Source organism: Coturnix japonica, chromosome 1 (genome assembly GCF_054131305.1).
Source record: "Coturnix japonica strain WE chromosome 1, WE-NBRP24, whole genome shotgun sequence".
Taxonomy (NCBI): Eukaryota; Metazoa; Chordata; class Aves; order Galliformes; family Phasianidae; genus Coturnix; species Coturnix japonica.
The window spans coordinates 126,363,197-126,390,294 of record NC_140663.1 but is presented as its reverse complement, the minus strand read 5'-3'; the positions used below and the strand labels follow the sequence as shown (position 1 = coordinate 126,390,294).

Here is a 27,098-nt window from a genome sequence, read left to right as displayed (position 1 = left end):
AAGCTTCTCAAGACTGCCCTGTTGAAGTCATTGCAGCCAACTGATGTCTTTCCTGTACTGGGGGTCTAAAATTGGATATAATATTACATGTGATCCAACAAACAGACCCCTGTGGTATTCCATGTGTTACTGACCTCCAGTATACACTATACATTAACCACTCTCTCTGAAGTCAGTCATCCAGACAGCTTTTTAAACATTTCCTTGTCTACTTAACCAGACCATGACGTCTCACCTTGGTTTTGAAAACACTGTAGGATGCTGTGTTAAAATCTTTGTCACATTTGGTGTGAATGACATTCACTGCTCCACAATGACAGACTTTTTGTCGTGGTAGGCAGTTGGGTTGGTCAAGTTGTGACTCTTGCCAGTCTCCTTTTGCTTATGTACCCAGAAATGTCTTTCAAGAGGACACGCTCCATAATTTTTTGTTCCACTCTCCCAGGAACCAACATGAGGCTAATCTGCTTGTAATTCTCCAAATCACTGTTTTGGCCCTTTTGAGGACAGGCAATGTGTTTGCCTTTTTTCAGTTACTGAGAGTTCCCTGGTGTCTGTGACTTTTCAAAGATGATAGAGAGAAGCAAGAACCAATTCTCTTGGTATCCATAGATATAGTCAGTCAATTGGATTTGAATGCATGGATTGTTCTCAAGGAATCTCTAATTCAGTCCTTATGTATTGCAGGGGGTAATTCTCCTCCTTGGTTCTTATCTCTGAGATGGAGACCTTGTTGGTGAAGACAGGAATCAAGTACATCAGCTTTCTGCAGCAGCTCTTTCATTTATCTGGTAGTTCTGAAAAGGCAGAATAGTTATGAAATCATTTCTTCTGTTCTGATTTTCATGGCTGTGGAGGGTTAGGCTGGGATAAGGATTCCCAGTAATGAATGTTGGTCATGCTGCAGTTTCCTTTTCCCTTTGAACTGATCTGGTGTGCTTAAGAAGGATCATTCACAGGGAAGGCTTTGCCAGAGAGTTGATAAAGCACTCTTGATATAAGACCTTCTTTCATTCTCGGTCTTTGCCATGCGTCACTGCAAGTACCTTACGCATTGCACATCTGTATGCATCACTGCATTATTATGTGTATTATCTACATCTGAGATAATTCATCACTGCCATGTACCCTGAGCCACCTCATACATAAGCAGAGGCTGAAGCAAAGGTACATGTATGGTGATGGTGGGAAAGCAAGTTCAAAGGTTCTGGGGTAAGCCTGCCTTCCATCCCTTCTGTTCCTCACATGCTCTGCAGTGTTTAAGTTGATGCTATCTGTGTAGTGATGGGTGGGTTTGCTGTATGATGATCAGTGGTAAGTTTACACTGATCAACTTTTCATCGTTCTTCTGAGTCTGAATTAATATTTCACTAAAATGTGTAGACAGAGCTGGTTAATTCCCATCTATTTTCCTTCACTTCCACTTATTTATGTTTATGGTAGGGTTAGAAGTGTACATTTATTTTATTTTTTGTAAATCCTTTTAGATTTGTTTCCCTGTGTGTATTGTGTTTGGCGAGAAAGAATGAGAAGAATTATGTCTTGTCAAATAAGGACGCCAGGTTCTGAATGCACTGGTCAGATTAAAGGCTGTCTGTTTGCAGGAGTGTAGGAAGAATCACATTTCAGTCTTCTACTAAAGAAGAATACAGCTTTGCTCTGGTGCTCTGAAGGAACCCATCATTACTACCAGCAAAGTTCTCTGCCTTATAACTTGATTTCCATTCTAGGGATAAGGAAGATAATGAAGTATTTGAGTCTTTCACACTAGTAGAGAATTCATCACTGCCAAAGAGTTCCCTGACTGACTGCTTAGGAGATCTGAAAAGGTCTGAATGGATTTGGAGAAAGCAACCTCTTTTCCACATATACTTTTCTGTAGGTTACAAAATGACTCATTGGACAGATACGTGAAACTTTATAAGAGTGGAGAGAAAAAAACAGGAAATCCCATTGGTTTTCTGCTGAAAAACAGCAAGCAACTAGTTTGGATATTGTCTGGGAATCTGAAACTAAGTACCTTAATCCATATGCTGAAGGAAAACTTTTATATACATATACACATAATTTTATATATATATGAAAAATTTCTCCTTTTTTTCCCCCTTTTTTCCTGAGTTTTGAGGTTTACCAGCATACTTTTACTTTGTGTGTAGTGTGCTGCATTTCCATCTATTACTTAACACTGCTGGAGCTGCATGCCTGAGAACTGTACCTTTGAGGTGGAACAGAGAACAGGTTGCTGCCTCGGTAATGTCAGAAATACTTAAAAGTGTGAGCAGTAAGAGCTTGAAGACTAGAAGTCAAGTAAGAATAAATCACTTCAATACATTAAAAAATCTGGTAGATGTATTGAATCAACCATTTTACTTCATGGGAAGGGTAGCTGACTTGTGGAGTTACACATGTGAAGTCTGCTATTTCCATTCTGAACTGGCTTTGGTGAAATGGAACTGGCTTTATTTAAATCCATACCTGTAGCGAAGAAAGGATTGATAATGAAGAATTTCCATGTCCTCTCTGACTCTCTGTAGATTAATGGGGAGATTAATGGCCAGAGGTAGACAGCTGGCGCACAGGCTGAAGGAGTGAAGCCAGAGAATTACTGGAGAGTCCAATGAATTATTTCTTGATGGTTATTGGGAACACATAATACATGCAGGTGAAAGAGATGTACCTAAGCTCAGTAGATGATATTTGTTTTCAGCAGAGTTACTTGAATTTCATACCAAAGGACTGGACTGTGTTTTCTCCACATTAGGAATACCAGCAAACATACAGATTTTCCTTATAAATACATTTTCTTATAAATAGGTTAATTTATTCATTGAAATGATTTGACTTAAGTTTGCAAGTCTGGCTTCTAAACTGAGTAGCCACATAACTAAGATGACTAATCACAGATGGCTTCTGGTTGTTTGACTTTCTTCATCTCCCATGCCATGGTTTGCAGCAGAACCATCTTGTCTCACTGTCAGAGTCCAATACAAACAATAATACCTTCTCTTTCACACTTTCCTCTCCGTGGTTTGTGCTGTTGCCCACAGCATTCAGCACAGTGCCAGCCTTTGCCTCATCTTCAGATGAGTCCCAAGTGTGCAGACTGCCATGGAGAGAAATACACTGCTTTCATGCTGTGAGCAGGCCGTGCTCTTGCTGCAGCTCTGTGCCACAAAGCTGTAGCCTGGTGTAGCACAGCACTGCATGACTTAGTGCTCCAGAAATGATCCTGCATGATCTCGCCTTTTGGAGCAAAAAGAGCCTTGAAAGGGGCATTACGAGCTCTGTCTGATTTCTTTGGGTGCATTTTGTTCATTAGTGTCACATATGGATTGCTGTTTACATAAGTCTGTGCTGTGGCGTGGTGCTCCAATGTTAGCAGTCTGTGCCTGTTGCTCACATATACCACCGTGAGAACAAGGGTAAGTGGCTTGAAGCAGGATAAAAGCATTAAATGAGCCTGCTGCCTTTATCTTCTGAGTACCTGAATCCAAAACCTAGTGACAATGAACCTACTTAAGTGAGCAGCTATTATTTGAAAGGGTAGTCCCATATGTCATTACCTGATTAATTACATTACAGATATGTTTCAGAGATATAATTTGTTTTGCTTGCCTTAGTATTAATATGCCCACCATAGTTTTTATAGTACGTAGAACATATGCTAATCTTGTTGAAAATATAAATTTGTATATTCTGCCAAGATAGACTTAAATTGGAACTTCACAAAAGTGAGCATTGTTCAAGGCCTGCAGGATTTGACTTACAGATGTGAACAACTTAATTATTACAGAAAATAAAGCATAATTATCATCACCTGACATTCAGTTCAGCTTAATTAAAGCTTATCTTGTACGCATGCCTAATGTGTGTACATTAAGCTGTGTAGAGTTCCAGCTAACTCTATTTCTTCAATCTCTCTGTTGTCTGACAGCAGTTTGCATTAGTGGGAGAACAGCAGTGGTTAACAACAGAAGAGTTTAAGAAATGAAAATGGTCAATTATTTTGTATTTGTTCTGCAGTTTTTGCAATTCAGACCTTTTTTTTTTTTTTTTTTTTTTCCTCATCCTCCCCCCCTCACCTTCACTTCTACAGGGCAATTTGCAAAAAGGAAGAAGACCTCACTTTGGTTCACAGTCTCTCTACTGGTGGTGTCGATTTTCATACTGACCATAGGTCTGGCAGCTACAACAAGAACAGAAAATGTTTCTGTGGGAGGCTACTACCCAGGCATCATTGTGAGTAAAGAAACCAGTGTTCTTCATCCTCTTGTACAGTCTTGGTGTCTGTCCTCATGCACAAATTCTCCTTCTAAATCCTTTGTATTGTTTTTACTTTTGGAACAGGCTGCTTAAACATGTGCCTGCACTGGACACAAGGCTCGTGCTGCATCTTTTTAATTCTGTCGTGTTCCTGTGTCTTCCAGGGAGGCCTTGCACAAAAAAACAAGGGCAGCAAATAGTTATTATAGGGTCTTATTTGCCCTCCCCTAGACAGCCAAGAGGAGGTAGTAAAGGATGCAAGGTAAAAAAAAGAAATGTGGTGGGTATGAAGAGGTACTAAATGGGGGGTGAGGGGTCTGGAGCACAGGCCTTATGAGAGACAGCTAAGGGAGATGGGATTGTTCAATTTGGAGAAGAGGAGGTTCAGAGGTGACCTTATCGCTTTCTACAACTACCTGAATGGAGGCTGTAGCGAGCTGGGGGTTGACCTCTTCTCTCATGTAACTGGTGATAGGATGAGGGGGGATGAACTCAAGTTGCACCATGGGAGATTCAGGTTGGACATTGGGAAATGCTACTTTTCTGAAAGAGTGGTCAGGTGCTGGAATAGGCAGGGAGGTGGTGGAGTCACCGATCCTGAAGGTGTACAGGGACTGTTTAGATGTTGTTTTGAGGGACACGCTCTAGTGAGAACTATTGGTGATAGGTGGACAGTTGGACCAGATGATCTTGTAGGCCTTTTCCAACCTTGGTGATTTTATGATTCTATGTATGTGTTGCAAGGTACCGTTAGTTCTTGTTCTCTGTGAAATGCCCAAAGAAAAGGGCATTTAATCTTTTAATACTGTGCATACATTTTGCATTGCCATTAATAACTTACGAGTTAGGACTGTTCCTCCTAAGCAAGTCGTCTTACATCTTAGTGTAATGTTGAGAACAGGTCTTTCAGAAAGATAATTTTGGGATAATGATCTATAAGAAGTGGTGTTTTAAAAATAGAACAAAAGCTAGTTCCAAGAATAAAACCTTAAAAGAATGACTCTTCCTTTCATTAAACTAAAATAGATATATTAATACTGATAAAAATATTCTGTAAATTGAAGTAAAGTATTTTAGAAGGCCACATTCTCTGCATTCGTTCCCTTGAAAGGAATTTCTTTTGGAAAGTTGTGTTGAGTCAGTGTAAGAAGCCATAGACTCACGTGCTCAAAAAAATTTATGTCAGCATTTAGCTTATTTTAGGAAGAAAACAAGGTCTGTTCACTCAGAAAAATAAATTAATCTGCTGATTTTTAGATGTTAACCATTAGTAGTCAAAATAGCTCTGTTTTGAAAACAAAGCCTTTAATTATTAACTTTTCCATTCCAAAGATGGTTGGTTTTCCTAAAATCTGGAATTCTTTTTGTGCACATGCTACCTTATTGAACAAACCGAGAAAGAGTGGTGGTTAATTGGTATCAATATTTTGCAAACCTTGTATGATATCTGGCCATGTCAGAGGAACTCTGCTGTCCCTGCCCTGTTTTTCGAGATTGCTGACTCTTGTGCAGCACTTACAGATGATTATGGAAGACCTTTAAGAGCTCAATAACTTTCAGAAGGTGCTCCTCTTCTCTATGGGCAGTAGAGGGAGCTTAGAAAACTGGCATAGCGCTGATTCCAAACCTCTAAATAGATAGAACTAAATGAGTGAATTCCACATTACCTATTTAATTGCTGGGCTCAAAGAAGTTTAGGAGGTCAGGCAGTGTCAATTACAATTAAAAATAAGATCTAGTTCTCATAGAATTTAACAGTAAGAACATAACTTTCAGGCTGGAAGTTGGTGCTTCTTCAACCTCGCTTCCTTATAAATACTGTTTATACTTAAATACTTCATATCACTTATGTGTGATTACTACTTCTATTTTTTAAATTTTCTATTTTTATAATCTTTCAACCAGACGACTGCAGAGTCCAAATATCCCAGTCATCATGCTGACTCTAATTCCCAGAGTTCCCAACCCAAGTAGCTTATTATCTTTACAGACAAGAAAAGCAGCAAATATACCATTAAACCAGTCTCAGTATTGCTGTGGTTTTATGTGGCATGATGTCTGTCTGTGGTTCTATGGCTTCTGATTTAATTGCTATTGTTCTTTATTTACTGTTTTTTTTCTGCATGTGGATAATATTGCTTCACTGTGTCCACTGTGTAAGCCTTAAATGGGACTGCATGCGTTTCTCTTCTTCAGATGAAAAATTGGTGTTGGAACCAGCTGTCATTTTGATGTAGTTGTGTGAATTTACAAAGTTGCTGTCCCCTGAACACAGTGTCCTTGCTCACGGTTCCAAGTCTTCTCTCCTATTCAGCAGTCAGCTCAGACACGCTTCCACACTCTTTTAGTCTCCGCTTTCCATCCTTGTGCCTCCCTTTCACATAAATCTTCCCAAAACACTCAATAGCAAATCCCTTTCCCTACATTCACCTTTCTGAGGAAGAATCATGGGTTCCTGTTGTGATTTTGAGCAATTAAAGTGTTTGCAGGAGATTTTCTTTCTGATGTGGGCAGTTGTGCATAAGAGCAAGGAGTTCATGGGCCTCACTCAAGCCCTTGGCTGGAATGCTTAGTCCTTAAAACTTAATTGGGCTTGGAAAAGAGGCTTTGAACTTAGCCCCAGGAAGGGGTTTAGATTCCTTAATGGAAAAGTCATGCTCTGTCTATCCGTGGAGTGTTTGTATGGGAGCTAAGGGGATGGTTGAGGGCTTCTCCAAGCAGAGGAGTGCCAGTTGTAGCAAGGAGGGGAGCCAGGAATGTGAAAGTGATGGGGTTGAGAATGAGGTGGTGGCAGAGAATCTCATAATAGTCAGGCAAAGAAGGGAAAGAGCACTATGGAGAAAGATCAATGGCAACAGCACTGCTGTGGCTGTTTCTATATCTCTGACCAGCTAAGTCTTGCTTGTGGGGCACAAAAGAGCTTCCTTATATTCAAATGAACATGAGCCTGATGGGAATCCTGATACCAGAAAGCTGGAATGAGAGGTTGGTTTCCCTGCAGCTACTTTACCTCACGATGGGTAAGAATTCAAGGAGTCACCCCTTCTACAGAGCAGTATTTTCCTGCTGGCTTAGTTCTGATCTAGCACTGGCAAGAACAAATGCCACTTTACTCCACCTTCCTTTCCTCCTCTCTCCTGATATGGTTGCAACTGGTACTTGTCTCTTTGGCATTTAGGCAGGGACTTTTTCTGTGTGATAGTTTTCAGTCATCAACACCAAACAAACCCAACTGTAGGGTTATGAACTTGGGTCACTTGCATGGCAGTAGTGCATCTGTTTTTTGAGGAAAACTCCTGTTTCCTGAAGCTATACATTTTTCCAAGATGATGTGTGGGCAAAATGTCAGTGTTCTTTCCTCCCACTTCACTTAATTTTTGCTTTACAATTTGCAAAACAATACATGATGATGGTAACAATAGCCGGCTTATAAAAACATATATTTTCACAGGATTTCCTTTATTAGATTACAATCTTTACTCTGAAAAACTGAAGACTTGGATTTCTGGTCATTCCCCATCACATTATATGATTTATGTCCAGTGATAATGTTCACCTTTTCCCCTGACCCACCCAAAATAGTGGTATGATGGACCTGCTCAGATATCACTGCTGTGGTTTGGTATGTTGACCAAATAAGCTGACCTCATATGTTTCTCTCGGTTTTGTTCTTTACCTTAGCTTGGCTTTGGATCTTTCCTAGGGATCGTTGGCATCTACCTGGTAGAGAACAGAAGACAAATGGTAAGCAATGTCACTTTTTGTTCTAATTTTTTGTGTCACGATGTCTTAAAAACACAAAAAGCAGAGATCTTCAGTTGACGTAAAACTACTCCAATATGATCCAAAATATTAGTCATGTTCTTCACATTTTCTGAGCAGCTCCTGAGAAGTATGAAGTGACCGTGATTCTGTCTGTACAGGGCAAGGGATGATTTATGGGGATCATCACTTCTGACAGTAGAAACCTCCTTTTTTAAAAAAAAAATAAATTAATTTCTGCTGACTTAGTGAATTCAGCTGGGGCAGGGTCAGGTGAGTGTGAGTTTGGCCAGGACTCTATAGCAGAGAAAAGGATGGGGAGGGAGGCAAAATGGATGTGATGTGCCAGTTTGGGCATCAGTGTGCCAGCGATCAGCTCTATCACAAGAGGTGATCTCAGCCTATAGAAGTTTGAATCAACAATACTTTCCCAAAAATCCACATGCTGAAAAGAAGAATCTTGCTGTCAAGATTCCCTGGCTAAATCAGACAGGATATGATGTTGCTTTGGTTTGTTTTTATATCTAGCTTGGCTTGCAAACCCCTTGCTTTTATTTATGTGAGGAGGTCGTATAAAGTCCTTGGGGCCATCTGGGTAAAGGAAGGTGTGTGGGACTGGGTTTGTAGAAAGTCTTACGAGTTTCCTCACTCTCAGCAAAAAATAGCACTGTCTTGGTTGAATAAAATGATGTCCAACGTGTACTTTACAGTAGACTGATTACAGCTAAGTGTTATGAGCTACAATTCATTTAATAATGCAGAGCCACCACAGGTATAAATCAAAAGAGTGGTGTTAGGCTTAGAGGAGGAACTTACTGATATACCTTACATTTTACGAACAATTTTTAAGTAGTCTGTTTTGATTTCCTGTTTCCTTCTTAGTAATTCCCATCTTGATTTCATTACTTGTAGGCAAATTTATTTCATAGTATCAGAGTTGTTTTTTTGTTGTTGTTGTTTTGGTGGTTTGGGTGTTTTGGGTCGGGTGTTTTTTTTGTTTTTTTTGTTTTCATTTTTTGAGAGTTTAAGTGGTATACTTTCACATACTCCTCTACTTGCAACTTTTGTTTCTGGCTGGGCTTCCCAAAGAAATGAGGTCGATAAAGCCGTGAGGTTTGTCTGTATCTTTCTCTGTTCCCCATTCAGTTTTTTGAACATGATAACCAATTCCAAGCAAATTCAGCAGGGAGGTGGAGACCTCAGAGATGTGTAGTTCCTTCAAGTTTCAGTGAACAGGTGGGCAGAGAAAAGAACTGTAAATTAATTACTCCCTGATGCTATGGTGTCAGCTCTCCACCCTGAAAAACTAAGGATTCCAAGTGGGATGTGAGGTTGTGGATGCCCCGTCCTTGGAGGTGTTCAAGACCAGGTTGGACGGGGCCCTGGGCAACCTGATCTAGTAAAGGCGTATGTTTGGTGGCCCTGCCAGGCAGGGGGGTTGGAACTACATGATCCTTGAGGTCCCTTCCACCCCGGGTAATTCTGTGATTCTGTGATTCTGTGATTCTTTGAGACATATAATAATAATAATAGTCAGCAACTCATTAATTTTGCTGGTAACAACACAGCTGATTTGTTTTTTAAGAACTGTTGTCTCTGTTTCTAAAGGATGAATTTCAAGGTTCCAAGTTGCAAGCTAGAGAGAGAGGGTAGATAACAATAGCACTGTTTTCTACAGCATTCATGCTACTTCACTAACAACTGTAATGTTTTAGGGTTATTGTACCTTTCAGTTTTTCTCTGTCCTGCCTCTTAGTTCTCCATTGCTTGTCTTTATCAAAAAATGAAATGGCTGATAAAAAGAAATAAGGTGGATGACATGTTTCCAAAGCTTCTAAGACTCAGTGTGTTGTATCGTTTGCACAAGGAGAGGGGAAAAATCCAGTATTTTTTATCTTAGAACCTGTTTGCATTTCCCAGCGTGGAACAAGGAAAACAGTTTTCTATTAATAACAGTTATGATTTGGCTGTTGAAATACTGTTTGGTTAGTGAACAGACCAGGAAAATATCTAGAAAGTTTAATTATGCTTCTTGTTCTGAGTACCATCCACAGTGGGAAAAGCCTCTAACACTGTCTATGCTAAGACTGAGTGGCTAGCTTTCACTTGTCTCAGAAGTGATTTGTTAAGGGTTTACATCATACTACAACTGAGAGCAGCAATTATTCCCTGGAGTGCAGCTGAGTACATGCAATTGAAAAGGTTTAAGGCAGCTTAAACAAATTTGCAGGCATCAGTAATTTGTAAATACTTAGGTAAGCATAGAATTGTGACAGAAAAAAATCATATTCTAGTTAATCAATATTCTATTTACTGCATCACAGCAGAAGAGAGCATGGAGGAAAAGGAATTATTTGCTCAATTAGTTCTGTTTTAACTGGAATTCCTTTAACAGTTACTTGTCTATAGTTTGAACTTAAACCAGAGTAGCTCTGACAGTTTTCTGGCCCCTGAAATTTATCGATACTTCATTCTTAGGTTTTTTTCTTGTTTATTTTTAAATTGAAAATTAAAGTGAGGTCAGTTACATTAGAAGAAAAAACCACACCTGTTTCTAATTGATGATATCCCCATAAATCTATGTCCTTTTTTATCCTGAAATGGTATTTATTTGTGATCTGCCCTCTGTTCATCTAGTTTTTTTTCATGGTTGATGAAATGCTAAGTGCAATATGAAATATGTAATGGTCAGCAGGGCTAGTCCAGCAAAAATCCACCACTCAATAAACGTAAACATGGAGTTTGAGAAAGAATGAAAGCACGCTTAGGCAGAGTGGACAATGTCTGGTTCTTAAAACACAACATTAATAACACTGCACTTCTTTGACCTTGTTTTTGGTGTTCCAGAGTCCACAATGGGGCCTCAATGTGCTGACCAAGATATAACCTTTAATTTAAGGGAACTGCTACTTGCAGAATCAGGCTCTGCCTCATTGACTAGCATGATTTCACTTGAGCTCTCAGCTCTTCATGCTTGCCTGTTATGCAGAGCTTGGCACCAGCAGAATAAGATCTCCTTTGACTAAGGATAAGATTCCTTTGCACTGATTCAGGATGTTTAGAACTAGCAAACAGCAGAAATTAAAGAATAATTTGTTGCTGTTCCCTTTTTCCTCTCTTGTCCCCTGCAAGACAGACTATGGTTTAAACAAAGCATAGCTTTAAGTTACTACATTCCGAAGGCAAATAGTCCAGATGGATGTGTGGAAGATCCACCCTTAAATCAAATGTAGCTGATTATATGACTTGAAGTATATTGTTTATTTGCTTGCTTGCCTGCCATCTCCTCACAACATGCTACAGGGTATTTCTGATTAGAAAACAAGACGCTAAAATTAGATACGGAGGTAGGGAAGGGTTTGTGTGGTAGGCACAAATTAGTACAATGTATGCAAAAAATTATCAGTGAGGATACCTGCTCTGCTCTGTTCAGACAAACTGTGCTGCTTCTTTTTCTTGCCAGTCGAGCATCACGAAAGGAACTGGCTTTAGTGCAGATTTTCATAAACTATACTAATTGCTGACAGATTCTATATCACATATTAAGCCAATTGAAGCATCAAGTTTACATAAAGAGAAATACCATTAAAATTCTGTAGACCTCACAAATAAATGGAAGAAGTCCTTGCTGTGGTGCCACGGGAAATGCAGAACATGTGAAGGTAATCATTTTCATTACTGGAACTCAGGCTGCCAAGGAAGTCAACAGCACTTCTCTTTTTTGGTGATTGTAGTGTTTCAGTTGTAAATGTGTGCTAGATTTTGTAGTGTGATTTAACAGCGCATTTTGTAAGCAGACATGGAGATTTGTATACAGGTAAACAGTTCAGGTTGACAGTGATTCTTGTATAAGCTCAAGTGTAGCTCTTTTTTACATCTGCATTTCTTTCATAATATAACAGCATCTTACTAGCTGATAAATTAGAGCAGCTTATTCCTTGAGAACATCTTCCTGGTCTCTTGTATTTAGCTCCTGGGCTGCTGTCATGAGGTACCCTTTAGAGGCATCTCCCCTCCTTGGGTCCTGGAAGGAGCCTTCAAAGGTGATTTAGACTACACTATTAAGTTGTAGGTAAGGAAAGAGTGGTAAAAATAATCCCATGTTAAGTGACATTGTATTTGCCTTCTGTAATCCTGAGATCACAAAATGTATTTTACTGTAACTGCACAGCTTTAGAGCAGAGCAGCCTATGTGTAGATTATGCAGTGTCCTTTTATGCTATAAACATGGCTCAGTCTTGGATATCAGCTCCCTTATTTGGAAGGAAGCTGCTTTGTAACCCCTTTTTAATACTTCTGGAGAAGGATTTTGCATGTAGTCAATCACACCTCTTGTCTTCTCTAAGGTTTGAATGTGTTGGTATTTGAAGTATTTGCTCATTGTGAATGTTGAGTACTGGGCAGTATTTTCTGCTGTTTTTTTCCCCACTTGCAGTGTTTTGGCAGAATAAGAGAATTTAAGTTCAAAGGCGCCTCTGATTCAACTAGTTGCCCAAAGCAGGGGCAACTTCAAAGTTAGGTCAGGTTTTGCTGTTACATGTGGACATCTGCAGAGCTGTAGTTGACTGCTTCCCCCTGCTGGCATGTCCTCAGTGAACTCGCTCAGGGTGCACCCTGGGCCATTACTCTGAGCTTAATGAAGATATCCAACAGCTCTGGCACCGACAGGGGCACCCTGAGGGACACAGATCCCACTTGGATTCCCACCGACCATTGCTCTGTGGTCCCAGCTGCTTCCTAGACATCTTATATTCCACCCACACAATATCTTTTGCTCCAATGCAGCTATAAAAATGTGGCAAGACAGCAGTAGAATCCTATCTAGATGCTGGGTAATTGATCTGAAATACGCAAATACACAGTAGCTGTTGTCAGTTTATCTTTTCTGCTCACCACATATTTCTGATAGTAGGAACCACAGGCTTGGGGAAAGAGCCAGGATATTACACTGCCACTCCAGGCCAGTTACCATGTGCCAACAGATACTCTGCCAATTGCATCTAACTGCGACACAGTACAGTGGTTATTTCCCTCTCATCTGACCCTATGCCAGTCTGTTTGTTGTACCTCTCCCAGGTCTTACCTTTGGTACCATGTGACACAACATGGTGCTGGATCAGACTCAGAAAAGAAACTACCATGTTTACTGATGTTTTTGGCAGAAGGAAATGCCAAATTTACTACAAAGGAGGAACATGTAGGAAAGAGACTTTGATCTCCATTTGGAGAGCTTTCTTGGCCACCATAATGGCTTCAGTTTGATTCTGGAAGCTTTTATTGTATGTATACAGGTATGTATGTATACATGTATGTATATTTGTATGTGTTTGTATATAAACAAATATATATACACGCACAGTTTATTCTCAACACTGCAATTTTTTTAGGGTTTTCACTGTTGGGTTTTGGTTTTTTTTTTTTGAGTCTGAGACTTAAGTTGCCAATTCAGTTTAAATCCTCCATCTTGTTAAATGGAAGTCTTTAGGGATGTAGTCCTCTAAGATCTGTGCTTAGAAACAGTATGTAAGTTTAAGGGTATAACAGGATGTTGGTTTTTTTTCTCTGCCAGTTTGTTTTCTCAAGCTGTTTATGTAATAAAAGCATTACAGTCACATAGCTGAGAACAGAAGTAAACTTTATGAGCCACTATATGTGTTTGTGGAACAATAGGGAAATAGATTACTTCCCAAGCAAGCAGGAGACAGGGAATAAAAAGAGTTTTGGTAAAGAGTCTTGGGTAAATGTTCATATATTCATGGATGATAAGGTGAGATGGGATATGTCCACAAAAAAAAGACAAATGGTTTCTGATCCTCTGTTTGAAGAATTAAATGGATGAGTACCCCAGCTGGCCAGATACAGTTTTCCAGACACAGCAGGCAGAACTTCACTACATGCAAGTTTATAATTTGATTGTAATACATTTCTGATAAACAGCATGCATGTCTTAGAAAACGGTGCAGTCACTGTAATGTGAAAGAGGACTTATAAAAACAGATTTTGGTTTTAAGTACATACTGCTAAAAAATGCCAGCCATATTAGTCTTGATCCATGTCAGTTCATCACATTTCACCAGGGAGCACAAGGTCTTATGACATGCAGCATGCTATTTATTTCTGTTTTCTTGTTTTCATACTGCTCTGAACAGCTGCCTCTGTTTAACTGATCAAATCATAGAATCATAGAATCACCAAGGTTGGAAAAGACCTAAAAGATCATCCAGTCCAACTGTTCACCTATTACTAATAGCTCCCACTAAACCATGTCCTTCAGCACAACATCCAGTCTTTCCTTGAACACCTCCAGGGTCAGTGACTCCACCATCTCCCTGGCAGTCCATTCCAGTGCCTGACCATCCTTTCTGAGAAGTAATACCTCTTGTTCCTCTTTAATCAATATCAATAATCAGGAGCATCCATGTAAGGAAATATGTGATGGATTCCTATAATGTCAGCACTGCTGATCAGTGAATCTACATTCGTTTCACTGTTATTCCCATCGACTTTAATGCTATATTTAATTTTTGCTTCTTGTCTATGTATTTGATATTCCTAAATTTGTAACCCTTTTAAGCCATTCTTAAATACGCGCTTTTGCTGATACTCAAATTCTTACAAGTCTGAAGTTCCTACTGGATTAAGGCTTGCTTAAGCTGGTTCCAAAACCACTGTGTTTATGTTGTTGTTGTTTTCTGCATTATATTATTCTGTCATCATAAAATCCAAGGCATCCTCCTCTCTATACACATTACCCATCTTGCTCCAGTATCCCAGGCAAATGACTGAGGGAATGTAGTGACGCGGAGGAGAGAAAAAGTAAGTCAGAGCAGCCAGCATCAAGGGAATAGAAGTATTGACAAGATACTGATTTTGGCAGTATGTATACTGCCTCATCTAGGCTTCCTCACTAGCTAGTGGAAAAAAGACATACCTTCAGAAGGTGATTAATCCCATCCTGTAATAGGTGTAGAAAGTTTCTGGAAGTGCTTGGTTCGCTGTTGGCTACAGAGGAGCAGAGATGAGCAGCTGAAATAAGTACTTATAAGTAGCTGGAGTTAGGAATCACAGAATCACAGAATTACCCGGGTTGGAAGGGACCTCAAGGATCATGTAGTTCCAACCCCCCTGCCTGGCAGGGCCACCAAACATACACCTTTACTAGATCAGGTTGCCCAGGGCCCCGTCCAACCTGGTCTTGAACACCTCCAAGGACGGGGCATCCACAACCTCCCTGGGCAGCCTGTTCCAGGACCTAACCACCCTTCTAGTAAAGAACTTTCCCCTAACATCCAACCTAAATCTTCCCTCCTTCAACTTAAAACCATTTCCCCGTGTCCTGCTATTATCAGCCCTTTAGAAGAGTTTACTCCCCTCCTGGGAGTAAGTTCCCTTCAGGTATTGAAAGGCTGCAATGAGGTCACCCCGCAACCTTCTCTTCTCCAGGCTGAACAAACCCAACTCCCTCAGCCTGTCCTCATAGGGGAGGTGCTCCAGCCCCCTGATCATCTTTGTGGCCCTCCTCTGGACCCTTTCCAAAATCTCCATGTCTTTTTTGTACTGAGGGCTCCACACCTGGACACAGTACTCCAGATGGGGCCTCACAAGAGCAGAGTAGAGAGGGACGATCACCTCCCTATCCCTGCTGACCACCCCTCTCCTGATGGAGCCCAGGATCCCATTTGCTTTCCGGGCTGCCAGAGCGCACTGCTGGCTCATGTTAAGTTTCTCATCTATCAGGACCCCTAGGTCTTTCTCTGCCGAGCTGCTCTCAAGGACCACTCCTCCCAGCCTGTACAGGTGCCTGGGGTTCTTCCGGCCCAAGTGCAAAACCTTGCACTTTGCCGTGTTGAACCTCATTAGCTTCACCCGAGCCCAGCTTTCCAGCCTGTCAAGGTCCCTCTGAATGGCATCCGTTCCCTCCACCGTATCGACTGCACCACTCAGCTTGGTGTCATCAGCAAACTTGCTGAGACAATGAGGAATGATGAAATCCATCCCTTAGGGGAATTATCTTAGCAGCTCCACCACATATAAACAACACTCTTAGATTCACCCAGGAGTTTGTGTAAGAACTGGTGCTTCGCCTTGGATGGTGCACTGCAACATTCCTCTTTCAGAAATATGTTCTGAGACTTCACACCCTGTGTGAACAGTGATCTTCATATGCTACGGGGGAATAAAAGAGCACCAGTAATAGAACTTAACCCCACACTGAGATTAAAAATACTATTTTAGATGGCCTTCTTCTTTTTGTTTTGGAAAACGTGAAGCAAATGCAGTTCTGCCTGTCATCTGACACTGGTTTAGCAAGGTCTGGAGTCCAGTAGTTGGGACTGTCCAGAGTCTTCAGCAGACAAGACGTTGCATCAGCAGGGATGGTAATTTTAACTGAGCCAAGACAAGCATTAATTCATTATGAACAAATTATCTTGAATTTATTCTGTGCTCTTTGTTTACGTGTGCATCAAAATCATTCTCTGATTGCAGTATAACAGTGACTTCAGTTTCAGAGTCTAAGTGCATGTAAATTGCTTGATGGAGGTTGATTTCATTCACTTGGCCATTCTAGTAAACATTTGCTCAAACGATTTGAAATAGTTTTCTGGCTGCTTTAGTTCTGGTTTGTAGCTGACATTAGATTCTGAGAGAAGGAAAAATACATTAATAACTTTGTTTTGTGTTTCATAATGGCTAGTGATTGAATTCCTTTCTAGGGGAAGAATTATCTTCACTTTGTATAGCATCTTTTGCAGAAACTGTATCTTCAGATGAAAAGTTAACATACAGGATATGTTATAGAAAGATTAGGGGAAAGCAGATAGGCATAAATAATGGATTCATTCAAGAAGCCCTTCTGGAGGGAGAAAGCATGTGAGAGACCCAGACTAGGGGACTGAGTTAACTATACAGGGGACTGAGTTTTTATTTGGACAATATAATGTTAAGGGAAAATGTTTCCATTACGCTTTTCTAAATGACTGGAGTTGCAAAAGAGTTAAAGTGCTCATATTGAAAACAGTGAGGGTAGCACAGCAACTGCTGGCCGTGGAGAAGGGGGCAGGGGGAGGTAGAGGGATAGTTGAATGGGAGAGATGCTGTGTGCACAGATGGCTGGGAAATCCTTGTGAGGGAGCTTAACAGAGGTATTAGGGGGTGGGTTTGGTCTATGGGCAGCCACAACACATGGTCATGAAGTACACTGCTCCATGCAGCTGGGCTGTGTCAGCCATCTCCTGCCATGGGACCCAGCACATCCATTACACAGCGCTGAGCATGTTGTCAATATGATATCAATTAGACGCTAATTTCTCCCATTCCCACAACTGTCACAGCAAATGTCACAAGTTCTCAGTAACTCAAGGGTCAGTTTACCTGACCAGTAAATAAACTTATCCTGTCCTCAGGATTAATCTGTGTGATAGGAGGAGCTGGAATAAGCAGTCTTAGATGACTGTGCTTCCTTCTGTGTTACTCAGCTGTGCTACACAAGTCTTTGTGGGCTGGAGGAGAGCTAAGAGTGTTAAGTCACCCTCTTGCATATTTCCTGACCTTGGGCACTCCTGTAGTTCTTTGCCATTGGGACCTGAGTAATTAATGAATTATCTGCACAAGTTGAGCAACAAGGCTACAGGAGGAGATTAAGAAAAAGCAGTATACATTAACTGTGCCTGCATAGGGCACGAATTAATTGTATTGAAGGAATAGAAGTAGATTTCAAGAATTCTGCTTTTTACTGTTCTGCCCTTCAGGGCATAAAGCAAGAAAAGAAGAGATATTTTCTGAATGGAAGTGATGGCTTTATTTTGAAACTGGGTTTTGATCTTGTTACTTTTTTTTTCTCCTTGGCATAATTGATATCTCTAATGTAGTTTCTGTGTTCCGTACCAACATTTGCTTATCTAATTAATTCAGCCCTTTTGTGCCTGTGAATTTGCTTAAATTTCTCATGGGACCTTTTCCTTGCCTGTGTTCCACCAACTGGCCTTTTCATGTTGCTATTTTTCCTAATTATCATTGATACAATACTGGAAAACAGTGAATTTCTTCTCAGGCAGGGAAACAAAAGTCTCCTTGATCACAAACAGCACAATAAATCCAGCCCTTATCATTGATTCATTACAGTCAAAACGTACCTTATTCTTCAATAATTCCCAGGAATGCGGATTACATAAAAGAGGTGAAACAACCTAATGGCTTCTGTCAGTACTTCTGCTTTCTTCCCTTTTGCCTTGGTCACTTGGTCTCACGTTCTCATTTGCACTGGGGCTAATACTCCCTAAAACTCCCCTTATAGTAACCTGATTTAACTCACTTTGGGGAACAACTTTCCACCTAGAGAGTTGTTTTGTCTTCAGGCAAGGACTGTATGCAACAGTGCATGCCTTTGATGACATACTGGTATGGGTTGCCCAAGGAGGCTGTGCCCCATCCCTGGATGCATTCAAGGCCATGCTGGATGTGGCACTGGTCTGGTAGCTGGCGACCCTGCACATAGCAGGGCAGTTGAAACCAGATGATCATCGTGGTCCTTTTCAACTCGGTCCATTCTATAACTCTGTTGTTTGAGATAGGCAACAGAAAAGAGGTCTGGAAAGCATGGGATCAAATTTGTGATAGAAGAGCAAGACACCCTTTCAGAGGGCAGTGAGCAGCTGTATAAGCTCAGCTCTGTAGTCTTGATGATATCCAAGACTATATATATGTAGACTTGATGAATTCAGTAGCAATGATGGGGAAAGGTTTTATATTTCTAACTTGTCCACTTGATCTAAAAAGACTTGATCCAAACACTAGACTGCATCACAGTGCCTGTCTGAAGGTTTTCAATGATGTCTGTTTCACCTTGATGGTAATACAAGTATCTGCTCTTGACATTTGCTACATAATTAGATGTCTTATCTTTGGAAGTAAATTACATTCATGGATGAGATCGGAGCTCTAGTCCTTGTCTTCCAGAACTTTAACAGCACTTGTGCTCTTAAGACACAGACTTTACTGTAATCTTTTTCTCACCTCCTTCATCTTCAAGTCAGTCTGGGAAATAGTTCTTCAGCTGTTATTTAGGCTGTCAGAAAAGTCTCTCATCATTAGGAATTTGTGTCATTGTAACTAGTACTATGACTGGAAGTGGAGTTAATTAATAATGAACATGCTAATCCTATCTCCTGTGGTGTGACAGTCCTCCAGGTGAGCCTGAATTACAGTGGTGCTATTACTGAAGCATCAACCTTTGGAAAGAATAGGTTGTCAGGCCGTAATTTGTGAAGCACATCACCTCCTGTAGTGAGAAACTAACTGCCCAGTTGTGAAAGCCAGTGTAGGAGCCTTGCCTGAACTTAATTTTGATCACAGAAGCAAAGCTTCTTTCCTACGGGCAAGGGGGGGGAAAAATGGCAATTGTAGGAGGGGATGAGCTACAAAAAAAGAGGATTTTCCAAATTACAGAAAATTAATTCGCAATTAGTAGTACTTTTATGGCCTCTCACTCACAACACAGGCAGCATTTAGATGATAGCAGCATCACAAATGCAATGCAATGAGTTTTCTCATCCTAGCTTCACAGGCTATTAATCTACAGCCCTATTAAGGTGCCCTAACAGATGCAGCTCCCAGTTGAGGTTGCGCCACATGCGAAAAGTGTTCTGTTTTGCATCTGTGACATAGTTTTTGTAAATGTTTGTTCTTACAGCTTCATCTTCAGCATACAGAAAAACGTACAGCAATTTTATTTAAGCCTCTGCTAAGTTCTGAGGTTGGAGACATGGGGAAATCAAAGCAGTAAAAAGCTCCATGAAGTAAACTTTATTTTTTGGAATATACTGCCAGCCTACAGCAAACTGGCTTGTGCCTGTCTTTTCCAGATATGACGGGTGTAGGGAAGCTTGACTACACAGCAATGTAACAACAAGATCTAAACTGCTTCTTGAATATCTGCTACAATAGATAGTTATGAATAATGAATAGTTTTCCTGACAAGGCATATTGTTATTAAAAATGGAGATGTAACAATGAGATGAATCAATATTTATTTTTTAAAAGTGCTGCCCTATCTACCAACAAAACTCTCTGTATATAAATGAAGTGTTCTGCTTTTCTTTCTTGCCACAGATAGGCTTGGTGAACTCACAGATAGGCTTGGTAAACTCACAGCTCCAGCAGTCACCCATCACTCAGGAAAATTAGCTTTTGAATTTACAACAGCTCTCCATTTGGCTGTCTTGGCTGCATTGCATTCTCAGTAAGCAACAGAAGGCTTGAGGAAGAATATGAATCTGTAATTTGATTTTAAGGACTTGCGTTGTAATTGTACTTCTTTTATCTATTGGAAACATATGGAAGTCCACTGAAGTCAGAAGTACCCCAGCTGAGTTAGAGGCACATCCTGCCACTTCTGCTTTGTAATAAATATTGCTTCCATCAATAAGCGAGCTTCTTAATTCCAGAGACCACTCTGGAGCCTGGCTGACAACGTCTGACTTCCGTGCAGCTCCTTGAATGGAGAAATGCTCGCTATGATTGAGGAGCACAAAGTCAGCTCTAGCCACTGTACATATTACAGTTCACCATGCACCTTTGCATGTGGTCTTTTATAGCTGCATGTTGAAATGGAAGGGTCAACTTACTCTTATTAGGTGATTTAGGCTTTCTCAATTAATAGGAAATGTTGGTTTGGGGATGGTAAATCATCAGTAAGTTACTCAAGTGTGAAATGAAAAGCCACTTGGAGGTCAATTTCCAGTACGTTTATCGTGAACTCAGGCAGTGTGGAAATACGTGGCTAAGCCCACTAATTATTTGACTGACTGCTATGACTTGAAAAACAAGATAGGAATATCAGAAAATAATGACTTAATTTGGACTTTAAACACTGCTGCTTTTTCAGTCAGGTTCTGTAGTATGTTCCTGCCTTAGAACCCATGAGTATGCAGTGGTAACAGCTCTCTGCCAGAGAGCTTATTATCTTGAGTTTCCCATTAAGATCTTTAGGTGGCCAGATAAAAGACATTCTGCCATGCTAAAGAGTCAAGGGATAGCAGAGGTCTGAGAGGTGATACAGTGGTTTCTCAGGGTTTCAGCCTTGCTACTTGCAGGATGGCGCTGGCTGTAGGCAGCGTGCAGCAGGTTGTCAACATCAGCCAGTGCTGTCAGGCTCAGGCACTACTGCTTGCCTGTTTCTTCCCCATGCTGAGGGTTCAGATCACAGAGCAATACCTGTGATCACTCCATACCACCTGTGATTACAAACTATGATCTTGAGCAAACAAAAGAATAAAACAGTTTGTCAGAAAGCAATCAGAAGCCATGATATTTTTTTAGCCTTCTGCTTTTAAGTAAGTTGTACTTTTTTGCTGATTTACTGAAAAACTACATCATATTGCTTTCACCTGTATGCTTAATGTTATGGGCTTCTACGGTTGTAATTCCTTTCTTGTCCAATATGCATTTTCCTTTTTTTTTTATTGCAAGGTTCTGTGGTCCGTTACAGGGCCTAGACATGCAAAAACAGTACTTAGGTAATTCAGATAAGAGTTTTGTACGTGCTCTTAGCACTCAGGCTAGAGCCATGCTAAGGACATCTGTAGCTGCTAAAGTACTTTCAAGCCCTTTGCACTGACCTGCAATGAATTGTGGACTTGAGAACCTGAAGGTTTTAATGGGAGAACACCTGTGGAGGCACTTACAAGTCGCATATCTATTGGCTGTTGGTAAGGGAGAGGTCAAGTGTTAAATCAACTGAGTCCTGTTGGTAAAGGATTTGTAACACTTAATGAGCAAAACTGGCTGACTAATGTGGATAATGCAATGTTTGTGCTGTATTTGTGGCTTAGGGCTGTGCTATGCTATGTTATGTTATAACTCTAACAGATGAGGTACTTTTCTTAAGTTTTGAACTTGGTTTGTCAACTCAGCATTATAAATTTCTGCTTTTTTTTTTCTTTTTTACTCTATGATTGGCAGTCAACTGCATAAATATGAAGTTACAGCTGGCTAAAAAAGTAATCTGAAATGCTAGGAAAAACAGTAAAATGTTCTACTTAAATAATGATATTGAAAACATTACTCATTCTGTTTTTCTCTTCTCAGTTAGTAGCCTCCATCGTGTTTATCAGCTTTGGCGTGGTAGCAGCATTCTGTTGTGCAATAGTTGATGGAGTGTTTGCAGCACGGCATATAGTAAGTATAGTGATTTTCTGTCATCTTTCATTTCTGATGACTTATGTCCTTCCTAGCAGGAAAGCATTTTGTTTTTGGTTTATGTCCAGCAGCATGTTATTTCTTGATAATTCTGTTTGTTAGATAAATATCTTTTGGCACAGAAATCAACAGGAAAGCCCATCATGCCAACTATGATGGTGCCAACTATTCATTACTCTCTCAGAGAGGTCCAAACACTGAAGTGCTGTAAAATGATGTAATGATAGGTGTGATAAAATGCATAGCTGCTTGCAAATGGAAGATGTTTCAAACACTACCAGCTTCTGTTTCCTCTTGCACATAGGATTTGTGAGCATGGTCAGAATTTGGAATGCACCAAATGGCAATGAGAATTTTTGTCCTGCTTTCATAAGGTCATTAGAAGGTGTTTGGATTGTGCTTGTGCAGTAAGGGAAACTTCAACAACTTGGTGTTTTTTGGGATAAAAACTCAGAATCTCATGCTTCCTGAGGGGACAGGTTATTCTCCTTTGATCACTGTTGGCTCATAATGCAGTAGGTTACCTCAAACTCTTAACAGGACAAGATTAGCTCCTATTCAGCATCACTTTGCCATTTGTAGTGACTTGTTTGCATTTACTTGTATGTCTACCAGATTTTGCGTGGTAGCTTCTTAATCTTCCCTGCCCACAAAGTAGGGTTTTTGGAAGTTACGTACCATTCTTAACATAGACATAACTTAATTGGTAGTCAGCCTTATATAGAGGATAGCCCACTGTCTACACTGAGAGCAAAGGGAAAGCCATGTTAACCGCTCTGCTTGAGGCTTGTGAAGGGCTTGGAGAATCAGCCCTACGAGGAGAGGCTAAGGAAGCTGGGGCTGTTTAGTCTGGGGAAAAGGAGGCTGAGGGGAGACCTTATCTCCCTCTTCTAGTACCTGAAAGGTTCTTACAGTGAGAGTGGGGCAGGTCTCTTCTCAATAGTGGCAAGTGACAGGACGAGGGGAAATGGCCTCTAGTTGTGCCAGGGCAAGTTTAGGTTGGATATTAGGAAGAACTTCTTCACAGAAAGGGTAGTTAGGTACTGGAATAGGCTCCCCAGGGAGGTGGTTGAATCACCATCCCTGGTTGTGTTTAAGAGCCATTTGGATGTGGTGCTCAGGGATATGATTTAGCAGAGGGTTTTTAGAGTTAGGGTTCTGGTTAGGCTGCGGTTGGACTTGATGATCTTCAAGGTCTTTTCCAACCTGGGTAATTCTATGATTCTATAGCAGAGCATGAAGGCACAAGGTCATCCCACTGGCCCGATAAGAAGTCATCTTGCAGTCCTAGGAGTGGTTCTGCATCTGGTTAAGTCAGTGAGTGGGCACAGTTGTATCATCTGTGAAGGGCTGGAGACTGGGAGGGGCTGCTCATCACCCAGGCATTCCTCTGCGTGCTGGAGATGTACAATCCAATGACAAGGAGTTGATGGAGTCATAGCATGGCGTGCTTCACAGAAATCCATTTCCATCTGTTTCCATTTGTTTCTAAATGTTTACATTTGAACTGTCTCTGCTCATCTCCTTTGGGTTTTATAGTATGAAGAAATAACTAGTAGTACTGTTTAGCTGGAAAACTAATTTGTATGTCAGTATCCTTCTCATTTAATCTTGTTCTGCTCCTCTGTCTAAGAAGCAGCTTAATAGGATCCCGTGAAACAACAATATATATCACCTCATTTTTCTGACTAACAGACCAGGGGAAATCTGTAAGGATGTTGGTTTAGATAACCTCACAGTCTGATCTGTGGAAAGACGGGGCTTTATCAAAGGAAAGATGCAGGCTACTATGTCATTGCTGCTGCATTACCTTCCTTCTGCTTCACAGCTCCTTTTCTTCAGGAAGAGCACTAGCAACTCATAAAGCTCATTCTGCCACAGGCTGGTACCAGCAATTTTCAGAACTGTCTTACACTGTTGCTTCTTTGGCCTTTGCCTTTGGTGTCGTTGCTGGAAAATGAGAATAAAATGTCTCCCATTCAAGGAAAAGAAAGGACAAACTGCTGGCGTATCAGAGCAGGTGCCTGGGCCTATGTTAAAAGCAAGAAGTATTCATGTGGAGAACATGTGTGGTGTTCACTTTTCTGTCTCAAGTATTAGGGCACTGATACCAAGGCTCCAGGTTCCTTTTCCCCTGGGGGAAGAATTGCTAGCTAAAGCCAGTCTGGCTTCAGACATCAAACAAGTACAACATTCTCCTTTGCATCAGTTTGGAATAAGAAATGTCTGCTGTTTATCACTTTATTTTTAACTTCACTTGAGTTACGAGGGATGCTAAGAAGACAAATAATGATGGTACAGATTTTTCTGTGTGTGCCTGCTGTCAAGTGGAGACTCTTATTGTTGCATGTCTTTTTTGCTTCTCCTGTAACAGGAGTAAGAAAATGGTTTTTGCCGTTTTATTTATTTTCTTTTTAAGAGGGCATAAAATTGACATAATTTCTTCCTGGAAAGGAATGGATTTCAGAAAAGAGATATTTAAATTATTGAAGACTTAGATGAAAACACTTTGCTTAATAGAAAGATCTGGAGCACAGCACTTACAAATTAAAGAATGGAAGGAAAAGTAGCTCCTTAAAGTAGCAGCTTATTGATGAAGAGTAATGCAGATGCAGTTTATTGCAGCATGTCACCCTTCAGCTGCATTTTTACCCTTTAAAAAGAAAAAAAAAGCCAGAAGGGAATGGAGAAAATCAAAGTTAGAATTAATGTACAGTGATGCTGTTTGAGAAAGATGTTGTTATTGCAGGACTCCATTATCTTTGTTAGTGTTTGCTTGAGACATTTTGTTACTCGGACCCCACCTCACATGCAGATTCTCTGCTGTATCTACTGCCCTCGTACAGTGACTGCAAGCCTTGACAACTGCTACATGATCCTTAACTTTGCTGATATCCCCTCAGGCAGACACTAAAATAGCCAACAGAAAGAAATTCAGTTAAGAAGTGAGGAAATTGCTTCCTGGGGAGGTCAGGTAGATGAGGGGTAGCAAAGTCATGAGCAAACAAGTTGTAGATACAAATGCTTTTAAACACACACAGCTGGAAATCAAGGAATATCAATACTGACACGTCTAAGTCTTATTTTTCCTGAAGCATGTGTTAAGAAGAAGCTCTATCTGCCTGAAAGCTCTAGGAGAAACTAGAGACTTCCTCCAACCTACAAGTAATGTTTTTGCTAATGCAGTCTACCACACAGTTGGCCATAAGTGCTGTGAGGTCTCCCTTGCCAACATATGTCCAACTTGTCCACAAACACCTCAGGGGCTGTTTTGCCAAACTGCTACATATCCAGTCTGAACTGCTGCTTGGATTTATTCCAGTTCTTATGTAGGATTTTACTCTGACAAGAGTGTGGTCAAGGATTTTAGCTTCAGGTTCAGCTGTGTTTAAAAGTGCATTAGATTTCTCTTCTGAATTTTTGTCTCCAATAGAAAGGAAGAAAGATGCTTGGATGCTCCAACTTGCATTTCATTACCATTTTTGGCTTTAAGACTGAACTGGGACTAATTTTCTCTGTTTATAAAGCTTCCGTCTTTGATAATGACCCTTATTTACCCTATAGTTAATAACTGCTACATCCTCTTAGCTGAAGTTCTGGTTTAATGTGGTTTATAGTTAGACGTGAACTGCTTTAATAGAATGTGGTTTTCAGTAGTGTGATTGAAAACCACTTTCAACCCCCCTCCCAAGAGTCTGATTTTTATGTGTGCAATGAAGGGACAGCATAAACTGACAAGTTGGAACTGCTGCACAAATGCACTGTTCTGTCCCCTTGTTATTGGAGCTAGGTTCCTCTGCCAAAGAGAACTGTAAGGTCTAATGAAAACCTTGAACAATTACTGTATTGCTAAGGCATCTTAGAAGTATTTCCATCCTGGACCCAGGATCACCCCCTGAGTTCCCTGGGTTAGCCACTCTTTCTCACCTGGTGCTCAACCATGGGTTCAGGCCATAACTTAGCAATTCCCATACAGGCCTTTTAACATCAGCCTCCATATTTCTTATCTGGGTGGGCTGGGACACATCTTTGAAAGAATGTTTAGGAAGCCTAATGGATGGTGACTCTTCAAAAGATGGTAATTTTCTTGTGACAAATTGGCACCATAATCAGATGTACTTCAGATCAGTTCTTACAGGCAGTCAGTAACATAGTACAACTTACTTAACTGCCATAAATTTGAGGAATCACTATGATAAGGCACCGTGTTTGAAGTGAAGCCTGAAGTGGGCTGTTTATAGGGAAATCAAGTAATAGCTTGAGGAGAAAAACATATGATATGTTGTTTTGTGATTCCAGGACTCTATTTTTATAGAAATAGACTATAATCAATTCAAGAATTCTCTTAAGTTTCCACAAGCAAGAAACTGAGAAAGCCTTTAAATTGAAGAATACCGTTATAGCACTAAGCCCTGAACCTGCAGTTGAACCAGGGGAGACTAAAATACATAACCCTAAGAGGAGATCTTAGTAAAGTGATTTAAATGCAGCTGAAGCATGTCAGCTGTACTACATACAGATTTGAGGGTTTAGAAATTAAACTGGAGATGTGTCTTCTCTGTATGGGTGTTAGATGGGGGGTGTCCACACAGCGAACTGCTCATCTCTTGCTGCTTCCTAAGGCTTTGGACAGAGCAGCCAGATGCTGCGTATGTGCTCTCAAGAATTGATGGCACCATCTGGTGGTTGTACAGGCAATGGCCGAGAATGTCAGTCTTTTTTCCATCTTGAAAGTATTTTGTGCAGATTGTAGAAATTTGGTCAAGAATTGCAACACGAGTGCCCAGCAGCTTCACCAAAAAGTTCTGCATTTCACTACAGTGTGGCTCCATAAATTCTTGGTTTATAAAACAATTTATTTTCATGTCCCAGAGCCT

At 40.6% G+C, this 27,098-nt stretch overlaps 1 protein-coding gene across 3 annotated transcripts in view; it reads left to right on the top strand.

Moving 5' to 3' along the window:
• The window catches only part of TMEM255B (transmembrane protein 255B), a 50,636-nt gene that overhangs the window by 3,359 nt on the left and 20,179 nt on the right, over window positions 1–27,098 (top strand). For 2 of the 3 annotated variants that reach the window (XM_015849497.3, XM_015849489.3), the window contains exons 2-4: window positions 4,097–4,239; window positions 7,945–8,007; window positions 22,111–22,200. In XM_015849497.3, coding sequence (XP_015704983.2) covers window positions 4,097–4,239; window positions 7,945–8,007; window positions 22,111–22,200 — 296 coding nt within the window. The remainder of the gene's footprint in view (window positions 1–4,096; window positions 4,240–7,944; window positions 8,008–22,110; window positions 22,201–27,098) is intronic. The other variant, XM_085552439.1, reaches the window with a different exon arrangement.